The 13,790-nt window shown below is 52.4% G+C and overlaps 1 protein-coding gene across 1 annotated transcript in view; it reads right to left on the minus strand.

Annotated features, from left to right (window-relative positions):
* Positions 1–2,301: 2,301 nt before the first annotated feature.
* EFCC1 (EF-hand and coiled-coil domain containing 1) overlaps positions 2,302–13,790 on the minus strand; it is a 44,163-nt gene continuing 32,674 nt past the window's right edge. The window contains exons 4-9 of the mRNA XM_011950849.1: positions 11,716–11,873; positions 9,525–9,669; positions 8,125–8,290; positions 5,313–5,453; positions 3,518–3,587; positions 2,302–2,710 (exon numbers count right to left, since the gene is read on the minus strand). Of these exons, the coding sequence (XP_011806239.1) occupies positions 2,574–2,710; positions 3,518–3,587; positions 5,313–5,453; positions 8,125–8,290; positions 9,525–9,669; positions 11,716–11,873 (817 nt within the window). The 3' untranslated portion in view covers positions 2,302–2,573. The remainder of the gene's footprint in view (positions 2,711–3,517; positions 3,588–5,312; positions 5,454–8,124; positions 8,291–9,524; positions 9,670–11,715; positions 11,874–13,790) is intronic.

The following is a 13,790-nucleotide window of genomic DNA, read 5'->3' on the forward strand; positions in this document are numbered from 1 at the left end:
CGATCTCCTGACCTCGTGATCCGCCCGTCTCGGCCTCCCAAAGTGCTGGGATTACAGGCTTGAGCCACCGCACCCGGCCTTCTTTTCTTTTCTTTTTTGCATGTAACCTACTTGTGTTCTATGAGCTTCCTGGATCTGTGTCTGACATTAATTTGAGGAAATTCTAAGTCATTATTACTTTAAATGTGGTTCCTTTGTCTTTTTCTTCCCTTTCTGGTACTCTCATTATGCATGTTATAGCTTTTGTAGATGTCCACATTTCTTGGATATTCTGCTCTTTCCCCCACACTCCTCGGTCTTTTTCCTCTTTGCTTCTTAGTTTTGGAAGTTTCTAGTGACATATTCTTAAGCTCAGCGATTCCTTCCTCAGCTGTGCCCTGTTTGCTAATGAGCCCATCAGAGGCATTCTTCATTTCTGTTACGGTGTTTTTTATCTCTAGCATTTCTTTTTGATTCTCTTAGAATTTCCACCTCTCTGATTACATTACCCATCTGTTCTTACATTTGTCGACTTTTTCCAAGAGAGCCCTTGCATATTAATCACAGTTGTTGTAAATTTATAGCCTGATGATTCCAACATCCCTGCCATATAGGTGGGTCTGATTCTGATGCTTGCTCTGTTTCTTCAAACTGTGCTTTTTGCCTTTTAATCTGCCTTGCATTTTTTGCTAAAAGGCAGGCATGCTGCACTGGGTAAAAGGAACTTTTACCTTTTACCCAGAGGTAAAGAGGCCTTTAGTGATGTGCTGGGAAGGCATGTGTTCTATAGTCCTATGATTAGATCTCAGTCTTTTAGGGAGCCTGGGCCCTGGGCTGTGAACGTCTTAGGTTTTCTTTCTCTTAGGTGGGACAGGATGGCTGAAGGGACTGGAGGTGGGTATTTCTCTTCCCCCAGTTTGATTAGGCTCTAATCAAACGCTAGTGGGCTAGGCCCTGGTAAAATAGTTTCTTTTGATGGAAGGCCTTGTTAAAAAGCACAGAATGTCCTGGCATATTTTAAAATGGTTACTTTCTCCTGTTCCTGCCGGAAGCACGAGGGGACTTTTTCTTCTGTTTTCACTGTGCGAACATAGTAAAACTCCTGGAGGTAAAATTCGCAAAAGTGTGGGGGTCCCCCTGTGATGAGGTTCCCTGTAACGAGGGCCCCCTGGAGCTTTGAACTCTCATATCTGTCCACAGTGAGTTTTAACCCGTGTGTAGGTTCATGTAGCCACCACCATGATCAGGACACACAGCAGCTGGCCCTGCGACCGAGCTGGGACACATGGGAGCCTGCCTGGCCTGGGTCCCGCAGGCAGTGCAGAGCCTGAGGTACAGGGCCAGTGGGCTCCATGGAGATGCGAGGAGCAAGCTGGGCGCACCCCTGCCTGCTCAGACCACCTTCCCAGGGCCAGCTCTGTACATGGCCCCATGGATCCAGGGGCCTGTCCCATCTAATTGGACCAGGGGTGGAGGTGGCCCTTCTGTGGTGGCCACTGGCCTTGGTCTCTTTTATTCCATTTCCGGAGGAACCATCTGAAAGTTGCTGGGCCTGTGTTTCCCTGCTTAGGCGTCTGCAGTGGTTACCTGAACAAAGGCCAGGGTGAAACTCATCATCTTTGCGACCCTCCCTCCACCTCCTCCTCTGCCCCTGCCCCTCCCCACCAAGGTTCAGAGCAGACAGGGCTCCCCTGACTCCTGCAGTTTCCCCAGGCATCCCGAGGCTCGGACAGACCCCTACTGGTTGGGCTCTTACAACACTTTATTTTACCTCCATTTAGCACTGGTTTCACCCCCATGGCACTGTTGGCAGTGGATCTTTCTCTCTCATGACAGTTTAAGCTAGGTGATACCGGGCATCTGGGCCACCCCTTCCTGCAACCCCATGACGCAGTTCGGGAGGAGGGGCTTACAGTTCAGGAGTTAGTGTGTGTTCAGGAGCAAGGGCTCCAAGCACTGCATTCCTGGGGCCCCCTGCTGGTTCCACAACTTTGCTCTTGCCTAAATCCTACCTGTCTTCGAGAGCTGGTTCAAGGCCAGCTTCCACCAGGGAGCCTACAGTGATTATTCCTTCCTTGGAATTCCCGCAGCCTTTCCTAGTCATCAACATTTCCTGGGATGTGGAGTGCTTTCCTACAGACCAGGTATCCCAAAGGTTGGGCCCAGTCTCCCTTGTAGCAGGCATGCTGGTGGGAAGAAGGAGACAGTGCTGGGAGGGGAGGAGATCCTGAAACCCTGGGGAAGAGATTCGGGGTCAGACTCAGTTAGAAAGTGGGCACCTCTGCCCTGAGGGCAGGGGAAAGATACAGCATCAGGTGCAGGCTGATCCAGCAACTGCAGGGCTTTAATGTGGACTCTGGTGGCAGGAATGCAGGGGCTGCGAGGGAATGTGGAGGAGCCCAAGGAAGGGGTGGCTTCCAGGTGCTGCAGTGGGAGGCTCTGGGCTTGGGCTCAACCTTGGAAGGAGCCAGCAGAGATTCAAGTTCTGATGATGTGACGGTGGTCAGACCAGCTGTCAGTGGTTGGGCTGATCATGGAGGCTGGTCCAAAGGCAGTCAGGCTGAGCAGGGTGCCCACAGGCTGGGCCAGTAACCTCAGCAGGAGACGAGGAGGGGGTTGGTGAGCGCAGCTGCTGCAGAGGCTGGTGCTGAGGGCTGTCTCCTCAACAGCTGGCAGGCAGCCAAGGCTTGGTGCAGGGCATCCAGGATGGCTGCGGGGCTGGGCCTCCCCACTGGAGGGAAACAGCAGGCAGGGAGGGCAGGATCAGTCTGCTCGCCTTCACCCACAGAGCCACTGTCCCTCCTTCCTGAGACCCAGCCACCCTTATCCCCTGTGCCCCTCCCCAGCCCTGCCCAGCTTCCTCGCTCTGTGGACCACCTCCCCCTGAGGACCCCGGAGAGGGGGCTTGGAGCACACAATTTCTGATCTCCACGAGGGCAAGGACTGCTCAGGGCAGTGGGTGCACCTAAGCTCTGCCCAGTGGTGCCTGGGGAGGTCAGCGAGCAAAGGGCTTTTGGTTGCCCTGTCAGCCTGTGAAGCCCCGTGAGTCGGGAGCTCGGCCTGGCTGCACCAGGCATAAGCCGGCACTCCTGCCGTTCTGCTCCCTGAGCTTCGTGTAAACAGCGGGTCCGTGTTACTGAGTGCTTGAGGGAGATGTCCCAGCCTTGGGCGTGGCCAGCACTTGACCCCTGTGCCTCAGTCTCTTCCTCTGTACGAAGGGGATAACAACTCATTCCTTCTAGGTCCCTCATAAGGATTCAGGGGTTTAAAAACCCTTGGGGTACCTCCCCCACATGTGGCTGCAGTGCTGCCGGTGGCGCCCACCCATCCCTCACTGGGCTTCTGTCTGGCATTTCTGCCTGAGGCTTCTGTGCCTCTGCTCTTGCTAAAAGCCCCTTCAACTTTCTAAAGTATGCAGTGCAGGAATAACATGATTGTTTTGTAAACAAGATGCTAAGGATGAAGCACGCTGGAGTCTCCTCCTCAGGACACCCTCCAGCCACTGCCTGGGCTCTGAGAGACTGGGGTGCTCTCCTACCGTGGGTGGGGTCCCTGAAAGCGTCCAGCGTGCTCAGCAAAATCTTCCCCAGGGCTCTTTTCGATATGTTCTTAAAAAGAAATGGAGACAGGGCTGGATCAGACTGGTTGCTGTGTCCCTGTTCAGCCGATGGGAACTGGTGTCCCCTAGGGGCTTCTGGGCAGCTCCCTGGGGACAGATCAAGCCCCCTCCCCAACCCTCATCCCTTCCTGGCCCCCTACCCCTAGGCTGCCCACCCTGTGCTTCCCAGAGACTCTTGGAGGGTGAGTGGGGCAGTGGGCAGGATCCATGCCATCAAAGATCACGTACCTGAGGATTACCATCTGTGCCCAGGTAGACACTGGGAAATAACCCTAAGAGCATTTTTATGCATTTGCTCATTTGATCTTTGCAACAACATATTTTATTATGCCTGTTTTAACCAGCAGAAAAAAGCAAGGCTGGGAAAGAATGCGAAATTTGCCAAAGGCACCCAGCTGGGAGGTGGAGGGGCCACATCATCTACTCTGAGGCTGCATGGCCCATGGCCTCTGCTGGGAACCACTGCCCTTGCCTGCCTGGGCTAGGATTGGCCTCTCGGGGCCCATCCCCAGGTCTCTGCTTGCCCAGGATGTGAACACTGGGCTGGACCTCGGCAGCTCCGGGTCCCAGGCAGCCCGACGCACAGGGCACAGCCCACTTCAGAGCCCCACAGACCTGGGTCTTCCTTTCTTTCTAATCCTTATAGCCTTTCCCTTTCCTTTTGCTGCATTGGATGGAACCTCTGCTTCGCATAAAAACAGTGATGACAAGCATTCTTGTCTTGAGTCTGATTTTAATTTTAATTTAATTTAATTATTTTTTTGAGGTAAGGTCTTACTCTGTCACCCAAGCTGGAGTGCAGCGGCACAATCTTAGCTCACTTCAACTTTTGCCTCCTGGACTTCTGCAATCCTCCCACCTCAGCCTCCCAAGTAGCTGGGACCACAGGCACACACCACCATGCCCAGCAAATTTTTTTTTTTTTTTTATAGAGATGGGAGATGGGGGTTTCACCATATTGGCCAGGTTGGGCTCAAACTCCTGAGCTCAAGCCATCCACCCACCTTGGCCTCCCAAAGTGCTGGGATTACAGGCATGCGCCACCATGCCCAGCCACATCTGATTTTAGGGGGATTCCTCTGAACATGTCAGCAGTCAGTGTGAGATCTGCATGAAGTATTTGGTTGAGAGCCCTTATCTGGTGAAAGAAGAACTCTACCATTCTTAATTTGCTGAGGAGTTTTGTAATCAAAGGAGATTGAATTTTATTGACTTCCTTTTCTGCATCAATTGAGATGATCATCTGGTCTTTCTCCTTTAATCTGCAATGTGGTGTATTTTGGTAATAGATTTTTTGATGTGGGATCATCCTTGAATTTCTAGGATAAGTCCAACTTGGTCATGTTGCATTTCTTTAAACACTGCCAGATTTGGTTTGCTAGTATTGTGTTTAATAATTTTGCATCCATGTTTAAATGTCACATTAGTTTATAATTTTCCTTTCTTGTCTTTCTTCTATTTATCCTCTTCTGGTTTTGAGAACAGAACCAGAAAATGATACATACAAGAGTTTTATTAGCTTCTTAAAATGACCTGGGGAGCCCCCCCAACCCTATTTTTGGTTGGTTCCTCTGAGCCTCCATTTCTGCATCTGTAAAATGGGATAACAGCTGCCTACTGTGAGGAGAGCCTAGAGCCTGGTGCCTGACACAGGTGGGGCTCCCTCCAAGAGCTCCTTTCCCTTCCCTGAGTGTGGCAGCTCCCGTGAGCCTACCAGGTCCCGGAGCCTCTGCAGGAGCTGCAGCACGTCCACCAGCTTCTCCTCCAGCAGGGACAGCCGCACCCTCTCAGTCTCCACCATCTGCAGCTCCAGCCTCAGGTGCTCATTCTCTTCCACCTTCTGCTGCAACTCTGCCTGGGGAGAGAAGGGGGCTCAGTGATTACCTTGCTGTCCTCCCCCGGCCTTCCAGGTGACCAGATCAACTACTCCATCTCCCCAAGGCGGGTGCTGAGGCCCAGAGAAGCTGAGTGTATGGCCTAAAGCCACACAGCGAGTTGGACTGATGTAAAAATTGTGTATTTTGTTTCCTACTCTAGGGACTCCATTCTCCCTTCTCTTCTCTGGTTTTGTTGTATTTTATTTTATTTTTTTAACAAATTAAGTTTGGTGGGAAGCAGCAGAAACCAATCTGGCTAGCTTACACAGAGAGGAAATTTACAGCAGGCTAGTGGGCAGATCCCAGAATGGACTGGCAGCTGGAGAACCTCAGGAATGGGACAGGGTTGAGACAGTGGGAATGTCCCAAGCCTCTTATCCAAGAGCCACAGCTGAGAAGGACCCTCTCCAGCCATCCCCATCCCACAGCATGGAGAGTCCCAGGAGAGGGGCCTGGTTGGCCCAGTCTAAGTTATGGGCCCAGTCTTGGCCAGGGAGCCACCGAAACCGTCAGTCGTACCCAGTAACACTAGGATGCCAGGCAGTCACAAAGTGCTTTGTGGCCCCTGCCTTCTAAAGCAGGCATGCCAGGCACGAGGCAGTCCCTTCCCCTGGCACCAATGGAGGGAAAGAGAAGCAGTGGAAAGTGTGGTGCCCAAGGGTGCTCAGGGTCCACTCTGGGCTTGGGCAGGAGGAGGGAAGGTCCAGTGCCTCTGTTCTCTAGGGATGAGACTGGAAGGCTGGCTAATTTTAGGATCCTTCAAGCCCTGTTTCCTTGAAATGTTCTTAGAAGGGTGGCTACGCCCTTCAGAACTTTGTGACTGCCAGTTTATTTCCTGATGGCCCACAGTACTGCACCCTCCCCAGCCACAAGGGCTATGACTTTCCTGAGGGGTGCCTGGGCAGGCAAGATCAAGGCCTCCAGGAAACCAGAGCGGTGGTGGAGAAAATGTAGAAACAACTTTCAACTTAGGAGACCTGCACAACACAAAAGAGTGCTAGAAACAGGGACAGCCGTGGCGCATGTTTGCTGAGCACTCACCACAAGTGTTCACCTGTTTGATACATGCAGTATAGTACCATTATTATGCCCATTTCACAGGTGAGGAAACCGAGGCACAGAAAAGTTGAGTAACTTTTCCAAGGTCACATAGGAAATGGAGTCAGGATTTGAATCCTGGCAGCCTGGCTCCAGGACATAACCGCCATGCCATGCTACTTGGTGCTAGCAGCCTTCTCTGGGGAGTAAGTGAGGGGTGCCCCTATCCCGGTGCAGGGATTCCACAAGCTGGAGGTGGTGCAGACCCGATCTCACTGGAAAGTTTAGCTGCAGCCACACCAGCTTGCCCTGTAATGACATTCAACTTTGTTTCCTTTTGCACATTTCAGCAGAATGTTTGCATAGTCCTGGTCTTTGTCCAATCTACTGCAGCGCTCCAGGGCCTGCTACCTTCTGTCTTGGTCTCTGATTTCACGCACTAAGAGGCTGGAGCCCAAACAGACCCCTCTGCTCCCTCCTGCCCCCAGTGACTCAACTCCTGGCCTCAGGGCGGAGCGGTGTGGCCGCCTTGGTTCAAGGGGGGCACACTGGCGTGGATGAGGCATGGGCTCCCAGCCCAGCCCATCTGACCTCTCTCAACCCATTTCCCACCTCATTGGGCTCTTTGAACATAAAGTAAGACAAAGCACATCAGTGCCGAGCGTGTGGTTCATGGGTCGTACAAGTCAGCTGGTATCATTTTTAAAAAGTTATTTAAGGAACTAGGACTTCATCATGCCATACATAAGTAAAAAGCAGTACAGACTTAGAATTTCAGATGTATAAATATAAAACTATGTCAAAGGCAGTATGTAAAAGCACAGTGGGCAACGGCTTAGTGAAGTGACAGCTTTCAGCAGCATTGCACGCTTGGCTACTGTGGAATAGAGAAGTTCCTATAGAATAGAGAAGTTCCTATAGAGAATGAGAAATGCGAAGTGGTTTTATTGAAATGGAGACAGCTGGATGCCTGGCCTCTCTCCCCATCTTCTTGCTACCACACTCCCTTTCTTTTGGGAAACTGCCCCTCCTCCACTTCATCTGACTTTGGTGGCAATGCCAATCACTGAACCCGCCCCACCACCACAGGGATTGGCCCAGGGACGGGCACATGAGTGAGGTGGCCAATCGGAGTTCCTCCCTGAGATTTCGTGTATTAGGGGTGAGACGCATTTTCCTCTGAGGGCTTCCCAGGTGGGCTGATGGAAGTCCAGGGCTGTTAATGGTCCTGCCTTCCCTTCCCCCATCATATGAAGCAAGCCCTTTTGAAGCAGGGGAAAGTGAGACCACCTCCTACAGAAAAACACAGGAGACAGATGGAGACAATCTGTTCTGAGTCCCTGGACCCAGCTGTGCCTGAAGTCCAGATCATCTTCTCAGCTCCATGTTCCAATAAATTCCTGTTTTGCAATCAAGCTAATTTGAGGTGGGATCCTTTAATTTGCAATCAAAAGATTTCTTATTAAATTTAAATCAGAGGAAATCACCCAAATGGGCCTTGGTTTACTCATTTGGGAATGGGGCACGAGACTTGGCTGCAATCCCTCAGACCCTTCCAGCTATGAGATCCTCTAGAATTGCTCCAGCCTTTGATCTCTGGGATCTGCTGACCTCCTCCCCAGAGGTCCCCAGGGTCCTCGCACCGCAGCCCTGAGTCCTCAGCTGCTCCACCAGCATGGCAATGCAGGCCTCCAACTCCCCCAGGGTGCAGGCATGGTCGGCACCGCCGAAGTGACCAAAGTAAGTCATGAGCTTCTCCGCCGTCTGGTCATCACACCTGCAGCAAAGGAGAGGGCCTGCATTGCAGGGGGCTGCTTCCCAGAGCCCACTCTGTCCAGCCTTGGAGAGGTGGTGGTGGTGCGGAGTCGACCTCCTAAAGCAAAGCCAGGCCACGGCACCTGCCTGCCCAGCACCCTCCCACAGCCCCCATCTCACTCTGAGGAAAAGCCAAAGGCTTCACCTGATCTGCCCCGTGAGCTCTCTGACCTTCCCTCCCACCCACCCCCCCACACTCATGCTGCTCCAGCCACAGTGGCCTCCTGGCGGTCCCTCCAACATGCCTCAGGGCCTCTGTACTTGCTCTTCCCTCTTCCTGGAATGCTCTTCCCCCAGCATCTGCATTGCTTATTCCCTCGTTTCCTTCAGGGCTGTGCTCAGAGAGGCATTCCCTGCATCTCCCTGCCCCGCCTCTGTCCCTGCCCCTGTGTGACCCCTCTTCCTCACGCCTGTCACACTCACTAGAGGATCCAAAAGAGGAGGCCACTGTCTGGTTTACTGCAATTTTCCCTGTCCCTCAGATTTTGCCTGGCAAGTAGTAGGTGCTTCATAAATGCCTGCTGTTGACATGAAGAATTGGTGGTAACAACAACTCCAGAAAATCAACAGCATTTTACCATACAATAATAACTCTTGCCCCCACCAGCGTTCCCACCTACTGTGCACCAGGCACCTGTTAGGCATTGTATATCTTTGACCTCAAATCCTCACACAGCCTCTGCCACACAAGTGTCACCATCCCATCTTAGAGATGAGAAGACTGGGGTTCGGAGAAGCCAGGTGATTTGTCCGAGGTGTCCCAGGTGTCCTGGGCCTGTCCTCGGTCCCCATGAGGGTGGAGGTGAGATGAAACAGGGAGCCAGCACTGGCCTGGGGCCAGGCTGGAGAGCTGTGAAAATGGTGTGTGGCAAGGGGTGATGGGTTGGGAAGGGCTCTGAGAGGGACACTGGTGTCTGGGAGTGCCACAAGAGCTCCGGTGCAGGTGCTGGTGAGAAGGCACGAATGGGAATTCAAGCCAGCCATGAGCTGTACCCTGGAAGGTCATCCCACTTCATCCTCTACATGCTGGTGGGCCTTCCCACCTCTCCCTGAGGGACAAGGGGACAGAGCCGCAGAGGGGCTGGGAGGTGGCTGAGCGAGGCTAACCAGCCTCCTGGGTGCTCCTGGCTTCCCTGGACACCTCTGAGTGTGAGAGCCTGAGGCCCACAGTGGCTGACCCTAGACAGGCCACACACCTGCCTCTGCAGCTGGAGAGCCGGGCCAGCAGTGTCTTGGCCTCGGCTGCCGGCGTCTTCTGCTCCTCCCGCCACTTCTCCTCCTCCTCCTCCTCCTCGTCAGAGGCGGCCTGGCCCTCCACGGATCGGAACAGCTGCTCGTCCACTGCTGGGGAAGCACAGGATGTGGGGATGCAGGACAAAGGGTGGGAAACCAGGCATCCCTCCCCAGGTGGCAGCCCGAGGGGAGGGCTCTTGTGCCATGTTCTCTCTTGAGATAGCCACCCCCTACACCCCAGGCTCCTGTGTGGTAAGGCCACCAAGGCTGGTTCTGCCTCCCTGTAATGTGACCAGCCCAAGAGTGAAGCTGGCCAGTCAGAGCTCCTTCCTGGGACTTTACATAGGGACGTCGGGAGAAATGCTCTCTTTTTCTTCTCTTTCTTTTCTTTTCTTTTTCTTTTTTTTTTTTAAAGAGACAGAGTCTTGCTCTGTCACCCAGGCTGGAGTGCAGTGGTGTGATGATAGCTCACTGCAGCCTCAAACTCCTGGGCTCAAGTGATCCTCCTGTCTCAGTCTCCCAAAATGTTGGGATTACAGGCATGAACCACCGTGCCTGACTTCTTCCCTGTTTTCTAAGATGACACAAGCCAGGCCCTGTCTGTGGTCTCAGAGATAAGTGTTATTTCCATTTTAGGCCGTGGCAACCCCAGTCAGGAAAGGTCAAGCCAGTCTCTTAGGAGCTGGGGTGGGTTCCTCAAGGTATGGGCACCAGGATGGACAGATTTTCAATGCTCAGGGAACTGCAGGCATCTAATGTTTGGAGTAATGTGGAGGAAGGGGGTGTGACACATGTGACTCTCTGTGGTCCCCATTGTTGCTTGGCCTTGACAGTGGGCTCCCGCCTGCGTCAGCATCAGGAAGCCTGGGGGTCTGTGTGGCCCCCTGGTGTTCTGCTGCCCAACCTCAGTCCCCATCCCTGTCCCCAGGAGAGTCCCACTCCCTCCTCTTCCTCACCACTCAGCTCCAGGGGCACTTGAGTCAGGCCCAGCCACGCTGAGTGCAGCCTCCTCTGCGACTAGTTCAGGAAGGGCAAGGGACCCTGTGGGAGCCACTGGAGTTAGCCCAAGACTTGGACTCAAAACTTGCAGGGAAGAGAAATGCCCTCCATGCTTCTGGCCTGGGAGTTGAGAGGACCGGGCCTGGAGCCGCTGGTGACCATCTTGCCACTATGAGGGGAGTGCCTCCTGTGAAATGAATCACTGCAGAGCAACGCAGGGCCAGGCGTGGAGACAGCGGTGCTGCTGACATTTCAGCTGTGCCTGAAGCTTGCGTGGACTTTGAAGCTACGTGAACCAGTACATTGTCTTTTAACTTAAGCCGGTTTGGGCTGAATGATCTGACACTGGGAGACAAACGATGTCCTAACTGATACAGCTGTTTAAAAACAAAACCAGGCTTATGACCCCACCCCCACCGCCCCAGAGAATCACATGCAGAGATCCAGGGTGGGCCTGGGCATCCATGTTTTTCTTTTTTCTTTTTCTTTTTTTTGGGGGGTGGGGCAGGGCCCCACTCTGTCACCTAGGCTGGAGTGCAGTGGCACAATCTCGGCTCACTGCAGCTTCGACCTCCCAGACTCAAGTGATCCTCCTGCCTCAGCCCCCACAAGTAGCTGGGACTATAGGCATGTGCCACCACACTGGGCTAATCTGTTTGTATTTTGGGTAGAGACCAGGTTTTGCCATGTTGCCAGGGTGGTCTCAAACCCCTGAACTCAAGCGATCTACCCGCCTCGCCTCCCAAAGTGCTGGGATCACAGGTGTGAGCTACCACATCCAGCCTGCATCCATGCTTTTAAAGGTGACCCTGGCCACCTGGCAAGTTTGGGAACATCTCAGGGTATCCTGACCTCCTGATGGCTCTAAACCCCCCAGATTCTCCAGGCCTAGGTTCTTAGGATGATGAGGCTGGGGAAAAGGGCCCCAGCCCAGCCTGAGCAGCTGGTGGGAGTGGGCTCTGTTTTGAGGCTGGTGGTAGCATGGATGCAGACAGACCCCTGAGAGCAGGGCTGACACAGCCTGAGGGACTATGAACCTGGCAGGAAGACTGGGTGCACGGGTAGCATGGATGCAGACAGGACCCTGAGAACAGGGCTGAGCATAGCCGGAGGGACTGTGAGCCTGGCAGGAAGACTGGGCACACAGGGACAAACCTTCATCCAGGGCTCTGCTTCCGGAGCTGCTGTCTGACTGCCAGGCTCCCTCTGGAGTGGGGTCTGGGTCTCTGGTCCCAGCATCTTCAGGTTCATTACTCTTGTCTCCTGGCTCTGGGCTGGCTAACTGTGGGGTTGGGAGCTGGGAGTCCTCTGACCTGCAGTGGTGGGAGAGACACAGGCATTGAGGAGGAGTGTACAGGACTCTTCCATTTCCCACTGTACATGGGCAAGCTGTCTATGAACAGCCATTAGCACTCTGGCAGAGTCAGCTTCCCACAGTCCAGGAGGAAGTGCTAGATACTGGGATTCCCAGCATCCCTTGCAGCACACGCATGGAACCCAGTTTTAGCCAATGAGACTCAAGGCAAAATCTTCTGGAACAGATTTTCATCCTTATAAAAAAAAACTCTAGGAAAGGAAATGCCCCTTTCTGCCTGCCTTTAGACATTGTCATATGAGAATGTGATGTTTGGAGCTGCAGCAGCTGTCTTGTGACATGAAAAAATGTCTGAGAGAATTACTGAGTAGTTGAACAAAAGCCCTAATGTCCTTTAGCTGTTGACTTCACCAGCCCTAGAGCCACCCATCTCTTGACTTCTTGTTATAGGGGAATTTAAAAAAATTTTTTCATTGTTTCAGCTACTTTTTTTTTTTCTTTTTTTCTTTTCTTTTTTTTTTTTTAAGAGATAGGGTCTCTCTGTCACCCAGGCTGGAGTGCTGTGGCATGATCTTGGCTCACTGCAGCCTAGACCTCCCAGGCTCAAGCGATCCTCCCACCTTAGCCCCACAATTAGCTGGGACTACAGGTATGCACCACCACACGCAGCTAATTTTTGTATTTTTTTGTGGAGATAGGGTTTTGCCATGTTGCTTATGCTGGTCTCGAATTCCTCAGCTCAGGCAATCTGCCTGCCTTGGCCTCCTGAAGTGTTGGGATTACAGCCATGAGCCACTGCACCTAGCCTACATTTTTTTTTTTTTTTAATTTTTAAAATAGAGACAGAATCCTGTAATCCTAGTACTTTGGGAGGCCAAGGTGGGTGGATGACCTGAGGTCAGGAGTTCTAGACCAGCCTGGCCAACATGGTGAAACCCTGTCTCCACTAAAAATATAAAAATTAGCCGGGTGTGGTGGCACACGCCTGTAATCCTAGCTACTTGGGAGGCTGAGGCAGGAGAAACACTTGAACCTGGGAGCCCAGGAGGCGGAGGTTGCAGTGAGCTGAGATCCACCACTGCACTCCAGCCTGGGCAACAGAGTCAGACTCCGTCTTGGAAAACAAAAACAAAATAAACAAAAACAAAAAAGACACAGAATCTTACTGTGTTGCCCAAGCTGTTCTCAAACTCCTGGTCTTAAGAGATCCTCCAGTGCCTTGGCCTCCAAAAGCACTGGGATTTTGGATGTGAGTCACCACACCCAACTAGTTTAAATTGCATTTCTATTCCTTGTCCCCGAAAGCCTTTAATTGAAACATCTCCCTTCTCTGGGCTTTGGGGAACCTACATTACACCCCACCAATCACTTTTCTTGATATTTTAAGGGCCTGATCTTTTGAATATTCATTTTCCATGTCCCTGCAGTTACAAGATAGGAGAAGAAAGAAAAATCTGTCATAACATGAAATTATTCACTAATAAAAGGGCCACTTATTAAACTGGCCACTTTATACTAGCATCTGTCCCTCACCCATCTCATCATAACAACCCCATAGAACCCAATATGAAGCAAAACCACATCTTGGAAAAGGGGAGGCCGAGTGGTGTTGGTCAGGGGGACACGGGAGAACTCGAATCGCAGGCAGAGCCACTGATGTGGGGCTGTGGCAGGGCTGGACTGGATTACAACCAAGCAAGAGAAAATCAGCAGGATGAGCATCAGCCAGGAGCATCAGGAGAGTGCTCTGCTGCACGAAGAAAACCTTTAGAAAAGCCAACAAGGCTGGGCACAGTGGCTCACGCCTGTAATCCTAGCACTTTGGGAGGCCGAGGCGGTGGATCATGAGGTCAAGAGATCGAGACCAGCCTGGCCAACATAGTGAAACCCCGTCTCTGCTAACAATACAAAAATT

The sequence above is a fragment of the Colobus angolensis genome, unplaced genomic scaffold (assembly GCF_000951035.1).
Source record: "Colobus angolensis palliatus isolate OR3802 unplaced genomic scaffold, Cang.pa_1.0 Scaffold31, whole genome shotgun sequence".
Lineage (NCBI taxonomy): Eukaryota > Metazoa > Chordata > Mammalia > Primates > Cercopithecidae > Colobus > Colobus angolensis.